At 49.1% G+C, this 27,540-nt stretch overlaps 1 protein-coding gene across 6 annotated transcripts in view; it reads left to right on the top strand.

Annotated features, from left to right (window-relative positions):
* TRIO (trio Rho guanine nucleotide exchange factor) overlaps window positions 1–27,540 on the top strand; it is a 3,522,386-nt gene that overhangs the window by 2,398,830 nt on the left and 1,096,016 nt on the right. The window contains exon 41 of one of the 6 annotated variants that reach the window (XM_069219643.1): window positions 495–539. The exons of the other annotated variants lie outside the window; for them this stretch is intronic. Within the exon in view, the coding sequence (XP_069075744.1) occupies window positions 495–516 (22 nt within the window). The 3' untranslated portion in view covers window positions 517–539. Of the gene's footprint in view, window positions 1–494; window positions 540–27,540 lie in introns of those variants that run through there. 6 annotated transcript variants of the gene reach the window in all.

Below are 27,540 nucleotides of genomic sequence, written 5' to 3'. Positions count from 1 at the left end.
TGGGTACCCCTATCCCTCCTGCAAAACTACTTTATTTTGCCCTTGAAGGAGCTCACACAGACTGTAGAAGATTGGGAGGCCTTTCAGTTACACTCTGCCAATCCATCAGCACCAACCCTTGAGTTCTCCAGATTATCAAGACAGACTATGCCCTTTCCTTCTACGATTTGCCTCCTCCCATCCCTTCTATCACTTCAGACGAAGATGGCTGCATTCTGCAGTAGGAAACGATCACTCCGTTGAGTAAGTGGGCTGTTGAATCAGTCCCAGACAACAGTATTGGGCAAGGATGTTAGTCTATTATTTTCTTGTTGCCAAAAAAAGACTGTGAACTCTGACTTATTCTCGATCTTGGTCTTCGAAATGACTCCTTTTGAAGAAGTTGAAAATGCTTTCCCTCATGCTCTTAGTTTTTGCTGTGGAACTCACACAGGACGAACCTGCATTTTGAGGTGGGATCCACACACTGTTAATGTACAGTTCTTCTGTTTTAGGCTAACTTCATCACCCCCCTGAGTCCTCAGAAAAGTGGAGATGGTGGTGACAGTACCTATTTACAGGTTTGATTTCTCTCTATTACTGTACCTTGATGAATGGCTCTAAAGGGCAGACCACTGCTGCTAGTTTTGAACCACTTGCAGCCCTAGCTCCTTTACCTGTGGTTTTCAAACACACACTGAGTCTCACCTTCAGCTTTATTATCATCTCCTCTTCGTCATTTCGGAGCTGGATTCTGTCTCCCTCAAAGTTTACCATCTCCCTAGTGCATTTGAGGCTATAATTCCGAAGTTTGTGCATGTAGTTCTATGTCAGTGGTGTCTCCGTTTTAGTTTGGGGAAGCGTTTGGGATTCCCAACGGACACCACTCGGATTTCTACATAAGCAGTTTGAGAATTGTAATAGTGGCTTCTGACAGTTCACCTCCTGGGAGGACCGCAGTGGTTACTACTGCCTCTGCACTCAGATGAGACAATAACCTTGATTTGTTGTGGGTCAATAGGCTTGCAATGAGCAGAAATCATACACCAACCTGCTCAGGCTTGCTCAATCAGTCAACTCAGTTGTTGGCAGACCCCACCAACCCCACTATGTTGTACTGGAGTAAGCAGGGTGCTGCAGACATTCTTCCCCTGGGCCTGGAAGAGCTAATTTTGTAGTCTTGGGCTTAGGGTCATGATGTCGGATAGGCTCACTGAATAATCTCAGTAGGTCAATCTTCAAGACTGAATTAGTCTCCTAAGGGTAGTTAATTCCATCTTTGTGCTTTGGGTCACTGGCTGCAATTTCATACCTACCAGTTTCCATTGCAGGCAACCCTGGGAGGCATGCTGTGCCTGGGGTAAGACTTACATCTTCACTGTGCATTTATTGTGAACTTTCCAATTCCTTGCCTTCCAAGGAAGATGCATCAGGAGATCATAATTGTACTGAAGGGTGTGGTGCTCTGTTCCGTGTGTCTATGTGCTCTCTCTCCTCTTCCACTCAGGGCGGTCTTCCTCTAGTAAAGGGAGGGGCAGGTTATGCATCCAATCCTTCAGAGCCTCCACCTTTGTGCTTGGAAATTGAGAGAAATATGAATTCCATTGACGTGCGTAAAGAGATTATGGACCTCATCCTGTCAGCTTATCACTCCTTTTTCAAATCTATTTATTCTGTGAGTTGGTTTTGTTTTGTTTTCTGGGGTGCCAAGAAGGCTGTTGACCACTCAAGTACCACTGTAGGAAGCGGGGTTCTGCCTGGAGAACCCCCCCGATCCCTTTTTTTGTGCCTGTATTTTAGATTCAACTTTGTCTGAAGTGCACTGGGTTCCCCAGTGCCAGTGTTCCTTCCCTAGAACAAGACACCTGGTCACTTGATCCCCAAGTGACTATGCCCTTCAGTCCCCTGTAGGTCCATAGTAAATGGTACCCCTGGTACCCAGGGCATGGGTACGGAAGAGGGCCCCTCAGAGCTGCAGCACAACTTGTGCAACTCTGAGGGACTCAGCACCAGCCTTATGCAGACTGCCATTGCAGGCTGTGTGACAAGGTGTTTTGCAAAATTGAAAACATGACATGGCACACAGCCTGTGCGCCATGCCCCCTAATCCTGCATGCAATATATTTAAATAACCCCTCTAGCAGGCCTTAGAGCGTTAAGGCAGGGTACATTATTCTAAAAGTGAGGGCATATATATATGAGCAAATATGCCCCTACTATGTCTTTTGATTCTTAGGCATAGTAAGTGTACAGGGAAGCCATTTTAAATACATGTGCTGAACACTGGTCACTACGAGTTCCCCAGCTGCACGATGGCTTCTGAGTCTAAGGATGTTTGGTATCACACATCACACATTTATAAGCCCTCACTGATTCCAGTAATGGATTTATTAAGATGTGCAACCTTGAGGGTACGTACCAACTGCTGGTGAGCTCACTGACCGGACAGGAAAGCCTGCCACCAACAGCGGAGAATCTGACCTCCCAGGGGGAGAGCCTCCACTCTCTAGAGGTCGGTAAAAAAGCCTGTTCTGTGCTGGGGTGTTACCCAGCCCTCCTTTCAGGATGACCTGCATTCCAAGGCAGAAGCTTCAAAGAAGCCCGCAGCTTTTGAAAAGCAGAACTGGCCTTTCTAAGAGGAAGATGCCAACCCCCTTGCCTGGGGACCAATCTGTCACTTGGACAGGTGGGAAAATTAGCTAAGCAGGACATACCTCTGCACCTAGACGAATCAGAGCTCCCCGAGGTGACCTGTTGGTGTGGCCTTGAACTTAGCCTCAAAACCCACTTAAGTTCGGTAAATTGCTCTCTTAAGTTCTGGTACTCTACCTGGATGGAAGTCTTTGTTTTCTTCCATAGGATTGCATTGCAGCTTCTTGAAAATGCACTGTCTACTTTTGAAAACAATAAAAATCCATAACTCTAAAAGTACTCTCCTGATTCCTATGATCTTGGTATCTAAATATATATAAAAGTAAAGGTTATTTTGATAAATTGGGGTTGGATTTCTTTATTGATTGTGTCTCACTTACTGCATGAGTGTGTGCCTCACACGCTTAGCACTACCCACTGATATGCCTAGTTGCTCGACTACACTACCCAAAAAGAGAACATTTGGGATGTCATTTGTGCCTCTCTGATACCTCTGTGGATTGCTTGGACCCTTTACACAGTGCACTAAAGAATCCACAATTGACTTTAATTGCAAAAACATTTTTTCAAATTATAATCTTTTGCATTTTTTCCAAATTTCCAATCTAGTCTGTTAGGGCCTTGGTTAAGTCCCCCAGTCCTGTTGGATTTAGAAATTTAAAAAAGTTACTAGACAGTTAGGCCTTAAAAACTGTTTAGATTTTTTTTGTGCAGATTCTTAAAATGTCCCAACTCATCTACAAATAATGTCAGCCTCAGAAGATAGTGTTGTGGAACTCAACCTCACCCCTTACCTGCAGCTGTCAATGCGGCAGCTAAGGAACCTCTGTAAGGCCAGCAAAATTAAAATAAGCTTAAACCCTGCCAAAGAACATCTCCAGGAGTTATTGGCTGAGTTTGGTTCAGACACCCCAAAGAAACACAGAGAAGAGTCAGGAGGATGACCCAGTCAGTGGTGATGAGCCTGCTAGCAGTGCTCATAGTTTGGGTCCCCCCTTCCAGTACCCCTGAGTGAGAGAGTAACAGTAGAAACCTGTATCCCAAGACTGTACCTAGAGGTCAACCAGGCACCTCCAGGACCAGAGAAATACTAGAGGATCCAGACAGAGGGCTGGACGTCCTAGCCAAGAAGGAGGCCCTTGAGGTCAGACTCTTAGAACTAGAAAAAGAAAGAATTGAGATGGGCTTAAGTTCCATCTCTGGTGGCAGCAATACCTTAAATAGGGAGAGAGAGGTAGTTTTCAACCCTAGAATCCCCAAAGGGATTGTCCTCAAATATGAGGATGATGATGATAACACCGAATGGTTCACATCCTTTGGGAGGGCCTGCGTTTCCAGAGAGGTTAACAAAAAGCACGGGGGCTCTCTCCTTTGTGAAATGTTCTCAGGAAAGTGCAGGGATAGACTCCTGACACTGAATGAGGCAGATATAAGGTCCTATGACCTCATGAAGAACACCCTGATTGGGGGCTTTGGGCTCACTACTGAGGAATACAGTATATCATCAGGTTCAGGGAGACTCAAAAAACCCTGACGTCAGTCCTGAGTTCATTTTGGGGACTTTTCAGTGAAAACTCTAAGTGATTGGTTAAAGGGAAGTCAGGTGCACCTACTAAGTAACTGTACTTCTGAGAAGTTGCATCAATACTAATGAACCTGGGGCCAGTTTCTCCCCAAGAGCGGGGGAGGTAGGCTGATCATTGGGTTAGAACTAGGGTATCTAAAACAAGACATGGTGGGGGTGAACACAGGAAGAAGTCGGGGAAGCTCTGCCAAGAGAAAAAGGTGGACAGCCTTAAAAATAAAGAAAGGGCGCACTTCGTAGGCCCCCAAAAATCTGTTTAGGAGGGTTGGGTCTCAAGACACTTCACAAAACAAAAGCGGGTACCAGGGTAAAACTGGGATACTACAAAAGCATGGTGATTTCAGTGTAAACCGATAGGGCACCGCATCAAGGACACTTCTTGTTCTAAAAACAAGCCCACTAGTAAAACCCCAGGGGTTGCCAGTGTAGCCATAGTGGATGGTTCCTCAGACGAGGAGGTCCTCTTAGCCTTTAACTGGAGAGTGGGGCCAACAGGTGAGTTGAAGATTACAGAGGGGATAAACACTTCCACCACCTACTGCTGAATGGAATCCCAGCCACTGCCCTGAGAGATACATGTGCCAGTCATACTGTTGTGCATGACAGGATGGTACTCTCAAACCATTATATCCCAGGTGAGACTGCCAGGGTAGGGGTCATCCCAGGATAGGTCTCAGTTTGGCCTGTGGCAATAGTGCCCCTAGACATAGCTGGGTCCCTTAGTTGGAGGAGGGTGGTAGTCAGTACAGATCTCCCCCTTGATGGTCTCTTTAATAATGAGCTCCCAGAGGTTGGTTATAGCCCAAAGAGGAGCTGGACCAATACCAGCTGTCTTCCAAGGATTCTGGAGGGGTGCTACCCGCAGTGAGTGTAGATAGGCCCCAGAAGAAAAAATAAAAGAAAGAAGTGTAGGAATAGTGGACAGCTTTGAGCCAGCATTCCAGTAAGCCAATGAGATTCTGCTCCAGTAGAGTAGAACGCCAAGGTTGGCACTGGTGAAGCCCAACCTGACCTGCAAGAAGTCCTGACTAGTCAGGCAACTGTTAAGCTTGAGTTGGTGGCTCCTCAGCTAACAGGAAAGAGAGTGGAAGAAGGGTGTTTGCCACAGGATGTAGTAACCCCCTCCCCCCCCCCCTCCCCCCCCCCCCCCCCCCCCACACACACTCTAAAACAGCAGATGGGCACCCTGAATTCAAAGAAGCCTGTAACTTAACCCCTTCACCTGTCAGTGAAGAGCTAAAGGTGTGGCTCTGGGCACTGACTTCTGTCAGTGGCATGTGCTGGTTCTTAGCCTTTATGGCTGCACTGTCCTTGGTGTGGTGGTCTGACCCCATGCCAAATAGGAAGATAGGCCCTCTGATCCTGTTGGTCATAGTAGGGTTACTCCATTTGTGGGTGACCTCTTTGAGTAAGCTGGGATTTACCCTGGCTAAGATCAAGTTAACAAAGCTGGACACCTCTCATCCCAAAGCAAGGGAAAAAAGCAGACAAAGAGCATTCTGAATGGGGTCCTAACACTGTTGAGGTAGGTCAGCTTCCCAAATTAAATGACCTGGACAGTAGGATGTACGGCAGAGTAGGCCCTTCAGCCCTGCAGCCTGCTCCCTTACTCTTCCTCGTCCAGCAGACTAGAACGACCCTGCCAGGTTTGACTGATTCTCCTGGCCTGCTGGCTGGTAGGGGGGGGATGGCTTGTGTTGGGAGGTGGGTTCTGGTAGCAGTATGCCCTACTTTTTTGGCTGTTGTTTAGATGCAACTTTGACTGAAATGTGCAGGGTTCCTGCTAACCAGGTTCTCAGTGCCAGTGTTCCTTCCCTAAAACAAGACACCTGGTCACTTGATCCCCAAGTGACCAGGCCCTTCAGCCCTCTGTAGGTCCCTAGTAAATGGTACTCCTGGTACCAAAGGCATGGGTACTGAAGAGGGCCCCTCAGAGCTGCAACACAACTTGTGCCACTCTGAGGGAACCAGCGCCAACCTTATGGAGACTGCTATTGCAAGCTGCATGACAAGGTGCTCCCAAAATTGAAAACATGACATGGCACACACTTGTGTGCCATGTCCCCTAAAGCATTACTTGTAATATCTGTACGTCACCACTGCAGCAGGCCTTCAGCCATAAGGCAGAGTACATTATATTACAAGTGAGGGTATATATGCATGAGCAAAAATACCGCTACTATGCCTTTGTTGATTATTAGATATATTAAGTGTACAGGCAGGCCATTTTAAATACACATGCTGGGCACAGATGTCACTATGAGCTCCCCAGCTACATTATGGCTTCTGTGAACCTAGGGATGTTTAATATCAAACATCTCATATCAATAGACCCTCACTGATTATGGTGATTAATGTATTAATACATGCACCCAGAGGGAATCTTAGAGGTGCCCCCTGAAAAACCTACCAACTGCTGGTGGGCTCACTGACTGGTTCTGGCCCGCCTGCCACCAACAGATGAGAATCTGAGCTCCAAAGGAGAGCGAGTCAACTCTAGAGAGGTCAAAAACAAAAGCCTATCCGAGCTGGGGTGTTACCCACCCCTCCTCAGAAGATGACCTTCATTCCAAGGCAGCAGCTTCAAAGAAGCCCACCACCTTTGATATGCAGAACAGGCCTTCCTCAAAGTAAGATGCAAATCCCCCTGCATCAAGGCCCATCTGGCACCTGGACAGCCCGTAAAATTAGCCATGCTGGAGGCGTGTCACACTTACAGACCTGTGAACACCTTTAGGGTGGCCAGCCTGAAGTGGACACCACTTTAGAAATTCCGCCATCTTATGTGTGGTGGAATTTAAAAACTCTGGTTACGGTGACACCCACTCCCCACACGAAGTGGTCATCTATGGGATGAAGTGACCTCAAGGGTAAATACCCATTGGCTACTACCCCGCACTCCCCTTAACGTACCCTAAATTGAGTATATAGGGAACCCCGCTATACATAATTTGATCTGCCAATAGCCTGCAGTCAAATCAAAAGTGCTGTGATACTTGTCAGAAGCCAAAGTATCAGTCAACTCATCTGCTCTGGTGATAGGATGGGCATCAGTCTTAGTGACTGCATTGAGGCCCATGTAGTCCAAACAAAACCTCATTTCTCTCTTTCCACCCTGGGAATGATTTGGTGCAAGTACTACTGGAATAGTCCAAGGGCTGTCCGAAGGCTCAATAACCCCCAACCCAAGCATTTTTAGGACCTCTGCCCTGATGCAATCACTGACATGGTCAGTCTGCCTGTAGATTTTACTCTTAACAGGCAGACTGTCACCTGTGTCCACATCATGGGCTCACCAGGTTGTCTGACTAGGTCTCAGGGAGAAGGGTTTAGGGAAATGACTGAGAACTTGTCTTCAGTCAGCTTGTTGCTGTTGAGAGAAGCAGTCCGCAAAGACTACCCCATCCACCGAACCAGGTTCCTGTCCTTCATCACTGGCCATGAGCAAGTTCATGTCAGCTCTGCCAAAATAAGGTTTGAGGCGGTGTGAGAACATCGCTTTTTTCTAGCATGGTTACCCCCATTGGTGGCCTATTTGTCAGTGTGTTTGACTGTGTCACTGGGATCCTGCTAACCAGAACCCCAGTGTTTATGCTCTCTCACTTTATATTTGATTGATGGATACTATTAACACAGTATTCCACTCATAATTGAAATACTGGTCACCCCTTATAAGTCCCTAGTATATGGTACTTAGGTACCCAGGGCATTGGGGTTGCAGGGGATCCCTTTGGGCTGCAGCATTTCTTTTACCACCCATATGGAGCTGATGCAAAGGCTTCTGCCATTGCAGCCTGAGTGAAATGGTGCATGCACCCTTTCACTGCCATTTACACTGCACCAGGTCACTTATAAGTCACCTATATGTCAGGCCTTCCAACCCTGAAGGCTAGGTGCAAAGTACCTGTGTGTGAGGGCCCCCTCTCTGCACTAGCAGAGGTGTTTCCACGTTGTCCAGGACCATTTTCCCAGACTTCGTGAGTGCAGGGATGCCCTTTTACGTGTGCACATGTACAGCTTCACAATGGTAACACCGAATATGGAACCATGTTTGGTATCAAACATGTTGGAATCATATTCCAAAGCTTTTGCAGGCATTGGTTGTATATTTCCATGCACTCTGGGGGCTCCTTAGAGGACCCTCTGTACTGCCATACCAGCTTTCTGACGTTTTCCAGGCAGCCCCAGCTGTTGCCACCTCACAGACAGGTTTCTGCCCTCCTGTTGCTTAAGCAGCTCGAGCCCAGGAAGGCAAACCAAAGCACTTACTTTGGGAGCAGGGTGTTACACCCTCTCCCTTTGGAAATAGGTGTTACAGGCATGGGAGGGGTAGCTTCCCAGAGGCTCTGGAAATGCTTTGACGGGCACAGATGGTTCCCTCCTTGCATAATCCAGTCCACACTGGTTCAGGGACCCCCAGGCCCTGCTCTGGCATGAAACTGGACAAAGGAAAGGGGAGTGACCACTCCCCTGTCCATCACCACCCCTGGGGTGGTGCCCAGAGCTCCTCCAGAGTCTCCCTGGGTTTTGCCATCTTGAATTCCAAGGTGGTAGTGTACTCTGGGAGCATCTGAATGGCCAGTGCCAGTAGGTGATGTCGGAGCCCTCCCCTGATAGGTGCTTAGCTGTGTAGCAGACCAATCCCCCTTTGAGGGCTATTTAGGGTCTCTCCTCCGGGTGTTTCCTCAGATTCAGATTTCACGACTCCAGCAGGAATCCTCTGCATCCTTTACTTAACCTTTTACAGATGAAACGGCATCTGGACCCTCCAGGAACTCTACAAACTGCACCAAAGAAGCAAAGATGACTTATGCAACATTGTATCTTCAGCTCCTGCCAGCAACTGCAACTGTTTCCAGGTCGTGCATCCTCAGAGGACTGCCTGTCTTCAGCTGCACCAAAACAACAAAGGAATCTTCCTTGAAGTGAAGGAGTCACTTCCCTGCTTCAACAGTCATCCCTCTGCAGCAACAACCGGTGGCTGGGGTCCCCACTCCTGAAGTGCGTGGATCCAGCATCACAGGTGGTGGACTGAAGTGGTCCAGACGATCCTGACCTCCTACTCTCCAACTTTGGTGGAGGTAAGAGCTTGCCTCCCCATGCAAGACAGTACCCCTGTGCACCGCGTTTTTTGCAGTTGCCAAGGCTTGTTGGCATCCTTTCAAGAAGTTCTTTGTGCACTGTGCAGCTATGGCCCCCAGCACTCTATCCTGCGACGCACAGCTTCCTGAGTGGTTCTCTGGCGGCGTGGGATCCCTTTGTGTAGTGCTGCGTGGGCCTCATTTTGCACCTTCTTTATCCCCATGCTGTGGGACTCCTGTGCACGCTGCCTGGTCTTCTGCGGGCTCTCTGAGTTGCTGAGGCCCCACTCTGTCTCCTCCTCCTGGGTAGAGGCCGCCAGGTCCCTCCTGGTCCCGGGCAGCACCATTTTCCGCTAACCACGAGGTTTGCGTGTGCCAAGGCTTTTTGCCAGAATTCAGTGACACAAACCACACTGCAACCATCCATCCTGCGTGGGACATCATCTGCACCAATCAGGAACCCACATCAATCTTCTTGGGTGCAGTACTGACTGTTGTTCTTCACCGGTGGTTCTTCTTTTGCAGATTAATCCGGGTTAGCAGGGGCTCCTGTTCTCCCTGGACTCTTCAGTGTTTCTTGGACTTGGTCCCCTTCTTCCACAGGTCTTCGGATTTTCTATGTGAGAGGGAGGCAACACCCTCTCCCTTGGAAATAGGTGTTATTGGGCTTGGAAGGGTAGCCTCCCCAAGCCACCGGTTTGCTTTGAAGGGCACATTTGGTGCCTTCCTTGCATAAACTGGTTTGCACCAGTCCCATCAATCAAATAATTTCTTAAGCGCACTACTCACCCGGTAGGGTCTCAATGCACTGGGAGGGTGGGGGAAGTGGTTACTACTGGAAAAGCCATGTTTTTATGTGCTTTCTGAAGGTTAGGAGATCCTGGGTCTTGCGTAGGTTGGTGGGGAGGGAGTTCCAGGTCTTGGCGGCGAAGTGGGAGAAAGATCTGCCGCCAGAGGCGTTGGATGCGGGGGGACTGTAGCGAATGAGAGGTTGGCGGAGCTGCCGAGTTGGTATGTGGAAGTTGACTCGTTCGTTGAGGTAGGCTGGTCCAGTGTCGTGGAAGGCTTTGTGAGCATGACGAGGATTTTGAAAATGATCCTTTTGTTGATGGGCAGCCAGTGTAGGGATCTGAGGTGGGTGGATATGTGTTTGTGGTGAGGGAGGTTGAGGATGAGACTTGCAGCTGATTTCTGGATTCTCTGTAGTTTTCTTTGAAGCTTGGCTGTGGTCCCTGCATAGAGGGTGTTGCTGAAGTCCAGTCTGCTGCTTGTGAGGGTGTGGGTGACTGTTTTTCTTGTTTCTAAAGGGGTCCATTTGAAAGTCTTGCGTAGCATGCGAAGGGTGTTGAAGCAGGAGGATGATATGGCGTTGATTTGCTGGGTCATGGAGAGAGACGAGTCCAGTATGATGCCAAGGTTGCGTGCATGGGTAGTGGGTGCTGGGGGTGGTGGGCCACCAGGAGTCGTTCCATGCTGTCTTGTTGGGGCCGAAGATTATGTTTTTTCTGAGTTCAATTTGAGGTGGCTTGCTGTCATCCATTTTGCGATGTCGAGGAGTCCGGTGTGCAGGTTCTTCTTGGCGGTGGCTGGGTTCCTAGTGAGGGAGATGATGAGCTGGGTTTTGTCAGCGTATGAAATGATGGTGATGCTGTGGGGGCTGAGGATGTTGGCGAGAGGAGCCATGGTGATGCTGAAGAGGGTGGGCTGACGGAGGGTCCTTGGGGGACACCACAGATGATCTTGGTGGGTGTAGACCAGAAAGGGGGGGAGGCGAACTCTTTGGGTTCTTTCGGAGAGGATGGAGGTGAGCCAGTCCAGGGCCCTGTGGCGAATTCCGGCGTCAACAAGGCATGCACGGAGGGTTTAGTGGCATACAGTGTCAAAAGCTGCAGAGAGGTCTAGGAGGATGAGGGTAACGGTCTCGCCCTTGTCCACTCTGGTCCTGATGTCATCTGTGCAGGCGATGAGGGCGGTCACAGTGCTGTGGTTCTTGCGGAATCCAGACTGGGATGTGTCAAGTATGTTGTTCTCTTCTAGGAAGCGAGACAGTTGTACATTTACTATCTTCTCAGCGACCTTTGCGAGGAAGGGTAGAAGAGAAATGGGTCGGTAGTTTGTAAGGTCTTCAGGGTCGGCTTTGGATTTTTTTTAGAAAAACGTTGACTTCGGCGTGCTTCCAAATATCTGGGAAGGTTGTGGTTTCGAAGGAACTGTTGATGACGGCACAGAGCTGGGGAGCGATAATTTGACTGACCTTGTTGAAAATGTAGTGGGGGCAAGGGTCTGTTGGGGAGCCTGAGTGGATGGAGTTCATGGTTTTGCCGATTTCTTTGTTGTTGGTGGGGGTTCAGGTGTTCAGTAGGTTGGTGCTGCAGGGTGTTGTGGTGTTGGTTGTATTGGTGGTGGTGATGGTGGGTGCTGATGATGTGAAGCTGTTGTGTATGTCTGCGATTTTGCGGTGGAAGAAGTTGGAGAGGGAGTTGCAGAGGTCTTGGGAGTGTGGAGGGTCGATGGTGCAGGATTTGGGTTTGGTGAGTTCTTTGATGATGGCAAAGAGTTCCTTGCTGTTGTGTGTGTTATTGTCTATGCATTCTTTGTAGAAGGACTGTTTGGTGGTCCGGATGAGTAGGTGGTGTTTGCTTATGGCTTTTTTGAGGGCGGAGAAGTTGCTCATTGAGGGTTCTTGGCGCCAGGCTTTCTCAATTTTTCGGCATTCTCGTTTGGAAGACTGAAGTTCTGTGGTGAACCAGGAGGTAGTCTTGATGGTGCGGGTGTTGTTGTTTGTTTTCAAAGGGGCGAGCGAGTCTGCGCAAGTTTCTAGCCATCGTGTGAGGTTGAGGGTGGCGGTGTTGGGGTCGTTGGTGATGGGAGGTGGAGCTTGTGTGAGGTTGGAGATCAGATGTTCTTTGGAGATCTTGTTCCGCTTGCGGTTGGGTGTAGTGTGTTGGTGGGTTTCATGAAGGAGAAGTGGACGCAGTGGTGGTCAGTCCAGTGGAGTTCGTGGTGTGAGTGAAGGCGATGTGGCTGCTGGAGGTGAAGATGGCGTCTAGCGTGTGTCCCGCTGAGTGGGTGGGGTGACCAGTTGCTTGAGGCCGAGGTTCGTGAGGTTGTCCAGCAGGGCTGTGGAGTTGCAGTCGTGGGTGCTTTCCAGGTGAAAGTTGAGGTAACCAAGGAGTATGTAGTCTGTGGAGTTGAGGGCGTGGGAGCTGATGGTATCGGCAATGGTGTCACAGAATGGGGGGCGGGGTCCTTGTGGTCTGTAGATGAGGGTTCCTTTAAGGGTGGTGTTGGCGTTGATGTGTATTTGAAAGTGTAGGTGTTCTGCGTTGTCTAGGGTGTCGTTGGTGTTGGTGGAAATTTTGATTGAGTTTTTGTGTATTATGGTGATACCTCCTCCTGGTTTGTTGGTGCTGTCTCTACGGGTGATTTTGTAACCTTCAGGGATGGCTATGGCGATGTCGGGTTCTGATGAGTTCATCCATGTTTCATTGAGGAAGGCAATGTCAGGAGAGTGTGTGGTGAGCAGGTCCCAAAGCTCAATGGCGTGCTTGTGGACGGAGTGGGTGTTGAGGAGGATGCAGTTAAGGTGATTGCAGGGTTTGGTGTTGTTGCTGTGCTTGTTGTGAGTGTAGGAGAAATGGCATGAGTGGCATGTGAAAGGTCCGTGTGTGTGTTTGGGGTTGGCCTGGGCGCAGGCGGTGTGCTGTCCTGGGTTGAGAGCAATGAGTTCTGTGGAGGAGCAGTGGCGCTTGAGGGGGTCAGAGAAGTGTGGACCAGGGGGACGGGCGCGGTTCAGGCGCGGACAGGTGCAGACGGGCTTGCCTCTGGCACCCCTGCAGCCACCATTAAGAAGGGGAGGTGGGAAGGAGGAGCAGCTGGGAGGCGGGAGGGAGTGTCCAATGGGGGCGCAGGGGACGCTGCGGCTGGGTTTAAAGGAAGCGGCGAGAGTCGGAAAAGAAAACGGGCACAATTAAAGCGCAAAGACAAAGCAGATCACAAAATGGGCACAGTTTAGGCTAAAAACAGTATTAAAAATGAAAAACTAAATATAAAAAATGAAATACGAGCTATGGAACGAAATACACTGTATACTAGAAACGCCTACCACTAGGCACCATGGATGAGGCGCAGGCGGGTGGTGGAGGGCCTCAAACTTCTCTTGCAGCAAACTGCGGGGTCTGTTTGTGTAACACTGTGTGGTTCTTTCATCTGTGATAAGTTTTTGTATGACTATAGTGGTATTGCATAAACTTTGAATGTACCTTACACAAGTTTTGAGTGCTCATCCACAGTTACCTCTAGAGAGCCCTGGCTTCCTAAACACTGCCTACACTTCACTAATAGGGGTCGTCTGGACCTGGTATAATGTGCCAACACAATAGGTGTACACCACACACTAGGCCATCTTCCTACAGGGCTAATGCTCTATTTGTGGTGGTGTGGGCGAACAGTTAGGCTTATCAGAGGGTAGTACTAATCATATTTCTTTTACTCACAGTGGCAATAAATAAGACACACTCAAAGAATAAATCTGAGACCAATATAGAAAATCAACAATCCTTTTTATATGTGTTTCAAACCCAGAAAACTTCATAATCGGGTCAGTAGACTTTTAAGCATAAATACATTGCAGTTTCAGAAATAGACAGTTTAATTTTCAGAGTTCTCTCAGTTGTTATCCTATGGAGAAAATCTCAGAGAATGAAGGTAAGTACTGGTCACTGATCATAACCTCACCAGAAGGTCACTCCGGGGAGCAGTTGGACGGCTGGCTGCAGCAAGGTGTCAGGTTTTCACGTCCAGGAGCACTCGCGGGCAGGGGGTCCTTTGTGTTGATGCTGCAGGCAGCATTGGGGAGTCCAGCAAGGGGTGGACCCAGGATGGACTCAAGCTCTTAGGAGCCGGGGGACAACGTTGGCACCAGTGAACCACCTCAGATTGTGTCAGGGGTCACGGGTGCAGTGTTTGCTGGAGATGTCAGAATTTTTCTCTTCACAAGCCTGTGAGAGAGGGAATGTAGGAAGTTGGCTCTGTATATACTATTTCAAAGTAAGAAATAGCGTGCACAGAGACAAAGGGTTCCCCTTAGAGGTAAGATAGTGGCAAAAGTAGATAATTCCAATGCTCTATTTTGTGGTAGTGTGGTCGAACAGTAGGCTTATCAGAGGGTAGTGTTAAGCATTTATTGTACACACACAGGCAATAAATGAGGAACACACACTCAAAGACTTACTCCAGGCCAATAGGTTTTTATATTGAAAAATATATTTTCTCAGTTTATTTTAAGAACCACAGGTTCAATATTTACATCAAACACTTTAAATGTAAGGTACTTCACTTAGATACTTTAGGAACTTTGAATGAAAACAATATCATGCACAGTCTTTGTAAAAATAGCAATAAGCTATTTTCAAAGTGGACACAGTGCAAAAATCAGCAGTTCCTAGGGGGTAACTAAAGGTTAGATTAGGAGGTAAGTAAAACACTTACAATTCTCAATTCTGAGGCACAGACAACCCACCGTTGGGGGGGGTTCAAGGCAACCCCAAAGTTACCACACCAGCAGCTCAGGGCCGGTCAGGTGAAGAGGTCAAAGAGGTTCCCAAAACACATAGGCGCCTATGGAGAACAGGGGTGCTCCGGTTCCAGTCTGCCAGCAGGTAATTACCTGTGTCCTCGGGGGGTAGACTATGGGGGTTTTGTAGAGCACTGGGGGGGGACACAAGTAGGCACACAAAACACACCCTCAGCGGCACAGGGGCGGCCGGTTGCAGTGTGCAAAGCAAGCGTCGGACTTTGTATAGGTTTCAATGGAGGGACCCGGGGGTCACTCTAGCGGTGCAGGCAGGCACGGGGGCTTCTCGGGACAGCCACCACCTGGGCTAGGCAGAGGGTCACCTGGGGGTCACTCCTGCGCTGAGGTCCGGTTCCTTCAGGTCCTGGGGGCTGCGGGTGCAGTGCTGGTTCCAGGCATCAGGTCCCTTGTTACAGGCAGTCGCAGTCAGGGGGAGCCTATAGATTCTCTCTGCAGGTGTTGCTGTGGGTGTTCAGGGGGCTCGTCTCTGGCTACTCACGGGCTCGTAGTTGCTGGGGAGTCCTCCCTGAGTTGTTTGTTCTCTGGATCTCGAGCAGGGGGCGTTGGGTGCAGAGTGTGAAGTCTCACGCTTCCTGCAGGAAAGGTGCAGTCTTTGAAATTTGCTTCTTTGTTGCAAAGAAGTAACTGGTTTTGAACAGGGCTGCTGTTCACAGGAGTTTCTTGGTCCTTAAGTCCAGGGCAGTCCCCTGAGGCTTCAGAGGTCGTTGGTCCCTGTCTGATACGACGCTGGTTGCAGGTTTTCGAAGTTGGAGACAGGCTGGGGCCAAAGCAGTTGTCGTCGACCGTCTTCTCTGCAGGCCTGCAGGTCAGCTGTCCTTCTTGTTTCTTCAGGTTGCAGGAATCGAATTTCCTGGGACCTGGGGAGCCCCTAAATCCTGAATTTAGGGGTGTGTTTAGGTCTGGGAGGGCAGTAGCCAATGGCTACTGTCCTTGAGGGTGGCTACACCCACTTTGTGCCTCCTCCCTGTGGGGAGGGGGGCACATCCCTAATCATATTGGGGGAATCCTCCAAACTCAAAATGGAGGATTTCTCAAGGCAGGAGTCACCTCAGCTCAGGACACCTTAGGGGCTGTCCTGACTGGTGGGTGACTCCTCCTTGTTGTTCTCATTATCTCCTCCAGCCTTGCCGCCAAAAGTGGGTGGAGTGTCCGGAGTGGCGGGCATCTCCACTAGCTGGGATGCCCTGGGGCGCTGTAACGAAAGAAGTGAGCCTTTGAGGCTCACCGCCAGGTTATACAGTTCCTGCAGGGGGAGGTGAGAAGCACCTCCACCCAGTACAGGCTTTGTTCCACAGAGTGACAAAGGCACTCTCCCCATGTGGCCAGCAACATGTCTGGTGTGTGGCAGGCTGGCAGAAACTGGTCAGCCTACACTAGAAGTCAGGTAGGTATTCAGGGGGCATCTCTAAGATGCCCTCTGGGTGTATGTTACAATAAATTGCACACGGTCATCAGTGTGCATTTATTGTGCTGAGAAGTTTGATACCAAACTTCCCAGTTTTCAGTGTAGCCATTATGGAACTGTGGAGTTCGTGTTTGACAAACTCCCAGACCATATACTCTTATGGCTACCCTGCACTTACAATGTCTAAGGTTTTGCTAAGACACTGTAGGGGCATAGTGTTCATGCACATATGCCCTCACCTGTGGTATAGTGCACCCTGCCTTAGGGCTGTAAGGCCTGCTAGAGGGGTGATTTACCTATGCCACAGGCAGTGTGTGGTTGGCATGGCACTCTGAGGGGAGTGCCATGCCGACTTAGTCATTTTCTCCCTACCAGCACATACAAGCTGAGAGGCAGTGTGCATGTGCTGAGTGAGGGGTCCCCAGGGTGGCATAAGACAGGCTGCAGCCCTTGGTACAAGGGACGTATCTGTGTGCCAGAGCTTTGCCAATTGTGGGAACAAATATACAGTTTAGGGAAAGAACACTGGTACTAGGGCCTGGTTAGCAGGGTCCCAGGACACTTTAAATCATAACTTGGCATCAACAAAAGGCAAAAAGTCAGGGGGTAACCATGCCAAGGAAGGCATTTTCTTACACAGCCCCCAAACACTCCACCTTACCCCCCACCCGCTCTCCACCTCCAAACGAAAGAGGATGAGACTAACCTTTCCCAAGAGAGTCTTCATTTTCTAAATGGAAGAACCTGGAAAGGCCATCAGCATTGGCATGGGCAGTCCCAGGTCTGTGTTCCACTACAAAGTCCATTCCCTGTAGGGATATGTCTCACCTCAACAGTTTAGGGTTTTCTCCTTTCATTTGCATCAGCCATGTGAGAGGTCTGTGGTCAGTTTGAACTGTGAAGTGAGTACCAAAAAGGTATGGTCTCAACCTCTTCAGGGACCAAACCCAGCAAAGGCCTTCCTCTCAATGGCACTCCCAACGCTGCTCCCTGGAGAGTAACCTCCTGCTAATGAAAGCAAAAGGCTGGTCGAGGCCATCATCATTTGTTTGGGACAGGACTGCTCCTATCCCATGCTCAGAGGCATCTGTCTGCACAATGAACTGCTTAGAATAATCTGGAGCTTTCAAAACTGGTGCTGTACACATAGCTTGCTTCAGGGTGTCAAAAGCGTGTTGACAGTCCACAGTTAAGTTCACTTTCTTGGGCATTTTCTTGGAGGTAGGTTCTGTGAGGGGAGTCACTATGGATCCATATCCCTTCACAAGCCTGTTATAGTACCCGGTCAAGCCAAGGAATGCCCTGACTTGAGTCTGGGTTTTCAGAGCTACCCAATCCAGAATAGTCTAGATCTTGGGTTGGAGTGTCTGAACTTGGCCTCCACCTACAAGGTGTCCCAAGTAAACCACATTACCCTGCCCTATCTGACATTTAGATAACTTGATAGAGAGGCCTGCTGCTTGCAGGGCCTGCAAAACCTTCTTCATGTGGACTAGGTAATCCTGCCGGTTGGAGCTAAAGACAGCAATATCATCAAGATAAGCTGCACTAAAGGACTCTAAGCCAGCAAGGATTTGATTCACCAACCTTTGGAAGGTGGCACGGCATTCTTTAAACTAAAGGGCATCACAGTAAACTGGCAGTGCCCATCAGGTGTAGAGAATGCTGTTTTCTCTTTTGCTCCAGGTGCCATTTTTATTTTCCAGTACCCTGCTGTCAAGTCAAAGGTACTTAAATATTTGACTGCACCTAATTTGTCTATTAGCTTATCTGCCCTTGAGATGGGGTGAGCATCTGTCTAGGTGACAGAGTTGAGCCCTCTGTAGTCCACACAGAACCTCATCTCTCTCTTGCCATCTTTTGTGTGAGGTTTGGGGACCAAGACCACTGGGCTAGCCCAGGGACTGTCAGAGTGCTTAATCTCTCCCAACTCCAGCATCTTGTGGACTTCCACTTTGATGCTTTCTTTGACTTTATCACACTGTCTGAATATTTTATTCTTGACAGGCATACTGTCTCCTGTGTCCACATCATTAAAACACAGGTGTGTCTGACCAGGGGTCAAAGAAAAGAGTGCAGCAAACTGCTGGAGGACTTGCCTGCAGTCAGCCAGCTGTTGGCCAGAGAGGGTGTCTGAATAGATCACTCCCTCTACTGAGCCATCTTTAGGGTCAGTGGAGAGCAGATCAGGGAGAGGTTCACTCTCTGCTTCCTGGTCCTCATCTGTAACCATTAACATGTTTACATCTGCCCTATCATGAAAGAGTTTGAGGCGGTTCACATGGATCACCCTCTTGGGGGTCCTGCTAGTGCCTAGGTCTACCAGGTTGGAGATCCTGACTCTTTTTTTCAAGAACTGGGTAAGGGCCATTCCATCTGTCCTGAAGTGCCCTGGGAGCCACAAGTTCCAGAACCCAGACTCCCTGGCTGAAACTCAACCATAGCACATACCACATTGTAGGAAAGTAGCTTCTTTCTAGCCTTGTTACTCCCACTTTTGGCCTGTTTGTGAGTATATGTCGGGGTGTTTTTACTGTCTCACTGGGATCCTGCTAGCCAGGACCCCAGTGCTCATAGGTTTGTGGCCTATATGTGTTCCCTGTGTGCTGCCTAACTGTATCACTGAGGCTCTGCTAACCAGAACCTCAGTATTTATGCTCTCTCTGCTTTTAAAATTGTCACTTCAGGCTAGTGACCATTTTCACCAATTCTGATTGGCACACTGGAACGACCTTATAATTCCCTAGTATATAGTACCCAGGTACCCAGGGTATTGGGGTTCCAGGAGATCCCTATGGGCTGCAGCATTTCTTTTACCACCTATAGGGAGCTCAGACCAATATTACACAGGACTGCCACTGCAGCCTGAGTGAAATAACGTCCACGTTATTTCACAGCCATTTTACACTGCACTTACGAAACTTATAAGTCACCTATATGTCTAACCCTCATCTAGTGAAGGTTAGGTGCAAAGTTACTAAGTGTGAGGGCACTCTGGCACTAGCCAAGGTGCCCCACATTGTTCAGGGCAATTTCCCCAGACTTTGTGAGTGCGGGGACACCATTTCACGCGTGCACTGCATATAGGTCAATACCTATATATAGCTTCACAATGGTAACTCCAAACATGGCCCTGTAACATGTCTAAGATCATGGAATTGTCCCCCCAAGCCAAATCTGGTATTGGGGTGCCAATCCCATGCATCCCCGGGGCTCCAGCATGGACCCCGGGTACTGCCAAACTAGCTCTCTGGGGTTTTCTCTGCAGTTAACGCTGCTGCCAACCCTCAGACATGTTTCTGTCCTCCTGGGGTCTGGACAGCCCAGTCGCAGGAAGGCAGAAAAAAGGATTTCATCTGAGAGAGGGTGTTACACGCTCTCCCTTTGGAAATAGGTGTTAAGGGCTGGGGAGGAGTAGCCTCCCCCAGCCTCTGGAAATGCTTTGAAGGGCACAGATGGTGCCCTCCTTGCATAAGCCAGTCTACACTGGTTCAGGGAGCCCCCAGCCCCTGCTCTGGCGTGAAACTGGACAAAGGAAAGCGGAGTGACAACTCCCCTGTCCATCACCACCCCAGGGGTGGTGCCCAGAGCTCCTCCAGTGTGTCCCAGACCTCTGCCATCTTGAATGCAGAGGTGTGAGGGCACAATGGAGACCTCTGAGTGGCCAGTGCCTGATAGGCTCTTACCTGGTTAGGTAGCCAATCCTCCTCTGAGGGCTATTTAGGGTCTCTCCTGTGGGTTTCTCTTCAGAAAACAAAAGCAAGAGCTCACCAGAGTTCCTCTGCATCTCCTTCTTTGACTTCTGCCACGGATCGACTGCTGACTGCTCCAGGACGCCTGCAAAACCGCAACAAAGTAGCAAGAAGTCTACCAGCAACATTGTAGCGCTTAATCCTGCCCACTTTCTCAACTGTTTCCTGGTGGTGCATGCTCTGAGGGCTGTCTGCCTTCACCCTGCACTGGAAGCTAAGAAGAAATCTCCTGTGGGTCGACGGAATCTTCCCCCTCCTACTGCAGGCACCAAACTTGTGCATCACCGGTCCTCTGGGTCCCCTCTCATCTTGACGAGCTTGGTCCCTGGAACACAGGAGCTGGATCCAAGTGACCCCTACAGTCCAGTGGTCCTTCTGTCCAAATTTGGTGGAGGTAAGTCCTTGCCTCCCCACGCCAGACAGTAGTCTTGTGTACTGCGTGATCTGCAGCTGCTAGGCCTTCTGTGCACTTTTGCAAGACTTCCTTCGTGCACAGCACAGCCAGGTCCCCAGCACTCTGTCCTGCATTGCTCAACTCGCTGAGTTGACCTCTGGCTTCGTGGGACCCTCTTTTGCTGTGCTGAAACGACTGCCGTGCTCAGATTTCTTGAACGCCTGTTTAAGTGCTTCTACGGGTGCTGCCTGCCTCTGCGTGGGCTCTCTCTGTTGCTGAGCGGCCCCTCTGTCTCCTCCTCCAAGGGGCGACCTCCTGGTCCTTCCTGGGCCCAGGCAGCACCCATTATCTTCAACTGCGACTCTTGCAGCTAGCAAGACTTGTTTGCAGTCTTTCTGCGTGGAAACAACTCTGCATCCTCCAGCCGTGGGACATCTTCTGACCAAAGGAGAAGTTCCTGGCACCTTCCGTTGTTGCAGAATCTTCGGCTTCTTCCACCCGGAGGCAGCCCTTTTGCACCTTTATCCAGGATTTAGTGGGCTCCTGCCCCAATCCTGGACACTTGCGTGACTCTTGGACTTGGTCCCCTTCCTTTGCAGCTCCTCAGGTCCAGGAATCCATCTTCAGTGCTTTGCAGTCAGTTGTTGCCTTTGCAGAATCCCCTAACTCGACTTTACTGTCTTTCTGGGGGTAGTAGGGTAACTTTACTCCTACTTTTCAGGGTCTTGGGTTGGGGTATCTTGGACACCCTTAATGTTTTTTGACACTCCCAGCGACCCTCTACACACTACACTAGGCCTGGGGTCCATTTGTGGTTCCCATTCCACTTTTGGAGTATATGGTTTGTGTTGCCCCTCGGCCTATTGTCTCCTATTGCATTCTATTGTGTTTTACAGTGTTTGCACTACTTTTCTAAGTGTTTTACTTACCTGATTTTGGTTTGTGTATATATTTTATGTATTTTACTTACCTCCTAAGGGAGTATATCCTCTGAGATACTTTTGGCATATTGTCACTAAAATAAAGTACCTCTGAGTATTGTGTTTTCTTATGGTATAGTGCTATATGATATAAGTGGTATAGTAGAAGCTTTGCATGTCTCCTAGTTCAGCCTAAGCTGCTCTGCTATGGCTGCCTCTATCAGCCTAAGTTGTAGAACACTACTAATTTACTAATAAGGGATAACTGGACCTGGCACAAAGTGTAAGTACCATCAGGTACCCACTATAAGCCAGGCCAGCCTCCAACACACATGTTCTGGAGTTTTTTGGCTGGCCACAAGGTTTTTGCTAGCCTTTTCCATGTACTCTGCCATCCTTGAACGTAGACCTAGTAAATAGTCCACCACTTTTTTCGGATCATAGAGAGATCTCTTCAAGCCTTCTTTTACTTTTACAAGTGCCAGTGGCCTCCTAACAAGATGGCCAAACAGAAGTTCAAAGGGGGAAAACCCTACTCCCTTCCTTGGCACCTTTCTGTAGGCAAAAAGCAGGCATGGCAAGAGTGTAGGACGCTGGCCTGGCTTGTAGTGGGTACCAGTGGTACTTACACCTTATACCAGGTCCAGTTATCCCTTATTAGTAGAGTGTAGAAGTGTTCTAGCAGCTTAGGTTAATAGAGGTAGCTGTAGCAGAATAGCCAAGGCTGAACTAGGAGACATGCAAAGCTCCTGTAATTCCACTATATCATATAGGCAGAATACCATAAGAAAGACAATACTCATGGTTACTAAAAATAAAGGTACTTTGAGAATGTGCCAAAAATATCTCATTGGACATACTCCCTTGGGAGGTAAGTAACATATACAAAATATACACAAATAACCAAATCAGGTAAGTAAAACAGTCAGAAAATAGTGCAAACACTGTAGAACACAATAGAATGCAATAGGCCTTGGGGCAAGACAAACCATATACTAAGAAAATGGAATGTGAACAATCAGTGCACCCCTAGGCAACTGTAGTGTGTAGAGGGTCGCTGGGAGTGTCAGAAACCACCAAGGGTATAGATGAGACCCCACCCCAGGACCCAGGAAAGCAGGAGTAAAGTACTACTATTTCCCCCAAAACACTAAAGTTGTGATAAAGGATTTTGCAAGGACCACACGAGACTGCAAAGCACTGAAGACAGATTCCTGGACCTGAAGACCTGCAAAGGAAGGGGGCCATGTTCAAGAGTCGATAAAGTCTCCAGGGGGGGCAGGAGCTTACTAAACCCTGGATGAAGGTGCAAAATGGCTGCCTCCGGTTGGAAGAATATGCTGGTTCTGCACCAATGGAGTGAGGTAGGAGGTTCTGCTTTGTGCAGAAGATGTCCCACGACGTGCTGGCAGATGCATGGTGGTTTCCTTAGCAAAATACCACAAACAAGCCTTGCTACACACAAGAGTCGCAGTTGAAGAAAAAGGGTGCTGCCCGGGCCCCAGGATGACCAGGATGTCGCCACTCAGGAAGGGGGGACAGAGGGGACCCTCAGCAATGTAGAGAGCCCACTGGAAAAAGGGAAGCACCCGCAGGAGTCCTTGAAAACAGGTTCAAGAAGAATGAACACGGTGGTCGTCTCAACACTGCACAAAGAGGTCCAACGACGCCGGAGGTCAACTCAGGCAGCTAAGCATCGCAGGACAGAGTGCTGGGGACCTAGCCTCGGCTGTGCATGGAGGCGTTCTTGGAGATGTGCACAGAACCCCTTGTAGCTGCAGATCACACGGTGCCTAGGAATACTGTCTGGGGAGGAGAGGCACCAAATTCAGACAGTTGGACCTCTGGACAGTCTGGGTCACTTGGGTCCACCACCTGTGTTCCAGGGACCACGCTCGTCAGGAAGAGAGGGGACCCAGAGTACCATTGAGGCTGTAGTTTGGTTCCTGCTGGAGCAGGGGGAACACTCTGTCAAGCCACAGGAGATTTCTTTGTGGCTTCCACTGCAGGGTGAAGGCAGACAGCCCTCAGAGCATACACCACTAGGAAAAAGTCAAAAGACCGCAGGATTAGGCGCTACAATGTCGCTGGTAGTCTTCTGGCTACTTTGTTGCAGTTTTGAAGGTGGCCTGGAGCAGTCAGCGGTCTATCCTTGGCAAAAGTCAAAGAGAGATGTCCAGAGGAGTCCTGGTGGATTCTTGCAAGTCGAAATCTGAAGAGAAGCCCACAGGAGAGACCATAAATAGCCATGAGAGGAGGATTGCCTACCTACCCAGGTATGCACCTATCAGGAGGGGTCTCTGACATCACCTGCGGGCACTGGCCACTCAGAGGCCTCCAGAGTGTCCCCACACCTCTGAAAACAAGATGGCACCCCTGGGGTAGTGATGGACAGGGGAGTGGTCACTCCCCTTTCCTTTGTCCAGTTACGTGGCAGAGCAGGGACTGGGTTCCCTAAACCGGTGTAGACTGGCTTATGCAAGGAGGGCATCATCTGTGCCCTTCAAAGCATTTCCAGAGGCTCTGGGAGGCTCCCCCTCCCAAGCCTGTAACACCTATTTCCAAAGGGAGAGGCTGTAACACCCTCCCCCCAAAGTAAATACATTGTTCTCCCTTCCTGGGACTGGGCTGCTCAGACCCCAGGAGGGCAGAATTCCGTCTGTGGGGTGGCAGCAACTGTAGCTGCAGAGAAAACCCCAGAGAGCTGGTTTGGCAGTACTGGGGCTCCATAGTGGAGCCCCCAGGGTGCATGGTATTGGCCCCCCATACCAGATCTGTAATGGGGGGACAATTTCATGATCTTAGATACCTCACATGGCCATAATCGGAGTTACCATTATGCAGCTACATATAGGTGATGACCTTTATGTCGTGCACACATAAAATGGTGTCCCCGCACTCACAAAGGTCGGAGAAATGGCCTTGAACAATCTGGAGGCACCCCTGCTAGTGCAAGGCTTCCCTCACACTTAGTAACTTTGTATCTATTCAGAGTTGGACATATAGGTGAAATATAAGATAATACGTGCAGTGTAAAATAGTGTGGACACTATTTTACTCAGGCTGCAGTGGCAGTCCTGTGAAGGTTTTGTCTGAGCTCCCTGTGGGTGGCAAAAGTAATGCTGCAGCCCACAAGGATCTCTTGGAACCCCAATGCCCTGGGTACCTGGGTACCATATACTAGGGACTTATAAGGGGATTCCAATGTGCCAATTAGAATTGGTAATTGTAGTCACTAGCCTATAGTGACAAATGTAAAAGCAGAGAGAGCATGAGCACTGAGGTTCTGATTAACAGAGCCTCAGTGACACAGGTAGGCACTACACAGGCATACACATTTAGGCCACAAACTATGAGCACTGGGGTCCTGGCTAGCAGGATCCCAGTGAGACAGGTAAAAACATACTGACATACAGGTACAATTGGGGGTAACATGCCAAGAAAGATGGTACTTTCCTACAAAGAGGACATCCCATCTCCTTTTGAGTTTTTCAGGGAACCCCATGATCATGCCCTTCAATGTCTTGTTAAATCTCTCCAGAAGACCATTGGTTTGTGGATGATATGGAGTGGTGAATTTGTAAGCCACCCCACACTCATTCCACATGTGCTTGAGGTAAGCTGACATGAAGTTGGTTCCTCTGTCAGAAACCACCTCCTTAGGAAATCCCGCTCTGGTAAAAATACCAATGAGTGCCTTGGCTACTGCAGGGGCATTAGTGGACCTAAGGGGAATTGCTTCAGGGTACCTAGTAGCATGATCCACTACTACTACAATATACTGGTTCCCTGATGCTGTGGGAGATTCAAGTTGACGCACTATGTCCACTGACACTTTTTCAAAAGGGACCCCCACCACTGGAAGTGGAATGAGGGGGTCCTTTGGATGGCCACCTGTCTTACCATTGGCTTGACAGGTGACACCGGAGGTGCAGAACTCCTTTACCTTCTGGGACATATTGGGTCAGTAGAAATGGTTGGCTAATCTCTCCCATGTCTTGGCTTGTCCCAAATGCCCAGCAAGGGGAATGTCATAAGCTAAGGTCAGAATGAACTCCCTAAACTCCTGATGCACTACCATTCTCCTAGTGGCACCAGGTTTTGGATCTCTTGCCTCAGTGTAAAGGAGCCCATCTTCCCAGTAGGTCCTGTGGGTTCCACTGATAGTTCCCTTTTCTTGCTCATCTGCTTGCTGTCTTAGACCTTCAAGAGAGGGACAAGTTTCTTGCTTCTTACACAGCTGTTCCCTTGGTCCCAAGAGCTTAACCTGGTAAGGCTCCAGCTCCATGGACTCAGTTCCCTCAGGGGATAGAACATCTTCCTGGGAAGAAAGGTTCTGTTTCCTTTGCTGTGTTGAAGCTGGTTCCCCACTCTTCTTTCCTTTTCCCTTGGAAGGTTTGGCCATTATTGCAGACTCCAACACTTATTTTTCACCCTGAGCTCTGCACTGTGCCCTAGTCTTGACACACACCAGTTCAGGGACACCCAGCATGGCTGGATGGGTCTTGAGCTCCACCTCAGCCCATGCTGAGGACTCCTGATCATTCCCTAGAATACATTCTACTGGAATTGCAGAGGAGACTACCACCTGTTTCAGGCCAGTGACCCCTCCCCATTCTAAAGTTACCATTGCCATATGTCTGTTCAGCCAGGTACTGTCCTGGGGAAACCAGTTTGTCACCATTGTGGCACCTGTATCCCTCAGTGCTTCTACTCTAGTCCCATTGATTAAGAGCTGCTGCCTGTATTTTTGCATGTTAGGCGGCCAGGCAGCAAGTGTGGCTAAATCCCCCCTACCCTCAGACTAATGTAGCTTCAGTGTGAACCCTGATTTCCTCTGGGCAAACTGTTGACCCCACCTGGAGACTGGCTATTCCAGTGCTAACTGGAGTAGTACTTGCTGTGGGACGTTTCTTGGGACAAGCCTTGTCTCCAATTTGATGTCCATGCTGACTACAAATTCAACACCAGGCCTTCTTGGGATCAAAGTTTTTACCCTTATACCCATTTGAGGATTGTGAAGAGGTTCGGTGCCCCCCCTCCTGAGCAGGTTTTTGGGGCCCTGTAGAAAGAAGACTCTTTACTTTTTCCCTTGGATGTCTCAACACTCTTCCCCTGGGGAGGCTTTGTGACCCCTTTCTTTTGGTCACCCCCTGTGGAAGTCTTGGTCACCATAGACTTGACCCAATGGTCAGCCTTCTTTCCCAGTCTATTCGTGGGGAGAAAAATTGGACCTAGGTCTACCAGATGTTGATGTAGTTTATCATTGAAACAATTACTTAACAGATGTTCTTTCATAAACAAGTTATACAGCCCATCATAATCATTTACACCACGGCCAGTTATCCAATCATCTAGTGTTTTGACTGAGAAGTCAACAAAATCAACCCAGGTCTGGCTCGAGGTTTTTTTAGCCTCCCCTGTACCTAATCCCGTTCTCCTCAGTTGAGAATCCAAAGCCCTCAATCAGGTGAGCCTTCATGAGGTCATAGGATTCTGCATCTTTTCCAGAGATTGTGAGGAGTCAATCCCTACACTTTCCAGTGAACATTTCCCACAGGAGAGCACCCCAGTGAGATCTGTTTACTTTTCTGGTTGCACAGGCCCTCTCAAAAGCTGTGAACCATTTGGTGATATCATCACCATATTCATATTTTGTTACAATCCCCTTGGGGATTTTTAGAATGTCAGTATTCTCTCTGACCCTAGTTATGTTACTAAACCCATCTCTTCTTTTCCCCTTTCTATGGCTAGTTGCTGCTTCTCCAAAGCCAATCTTATGGCCACCCTGGCTAAAGGGAGGTCATCTTCATTAAGGCTGCCCTCAATGCTTCCAGAGTTACTGGTCTCCCCTGTGGAAGAACCAGTGTCTCTGACTATGATTTGTGGAGTCAGGGTTTGAGGAACCCTGTTCTTCCTGGTTAGGACAGGACGGTGGAAATCATCCTCCTGTTCACTAACTTTTCCACCTGAGGGATTATCCTCAGACTGGGGGTCCCTTGTGAACTCTGCCAAAAGCTCCTGGAGCTTTACTTTGGTAGGGTTGGACCCAGTTTTTATCTTTTAAATTTTACAGAGACACCTTAACTCTGACATCCCTAGATGCAGTTAAGGGGTGAGGTTGAGTTCCATCACCGTCTCATCTGTATTAGAGGTTATCACTGTAAAAGTTGGGA

Source organism: Pleurodeles waltl, chromosome 2_2, assembly GCF_031143425.1.
Source record: "Pleurodeles waltl isolate 20211129_DDA chromosome 2_2, aPleWal1.hap1.20221129, whole genome shotgun sequence".
Lineage (NCBI taxonomy): Eukaryota > Metazoa > Chordata > Amphibia > Caudata > Salamandridae > Pleurodeles > Pleurodeles waltl.
This window is presented reverse-complemented; position numbering and strand designations above follow the sequence as displayed.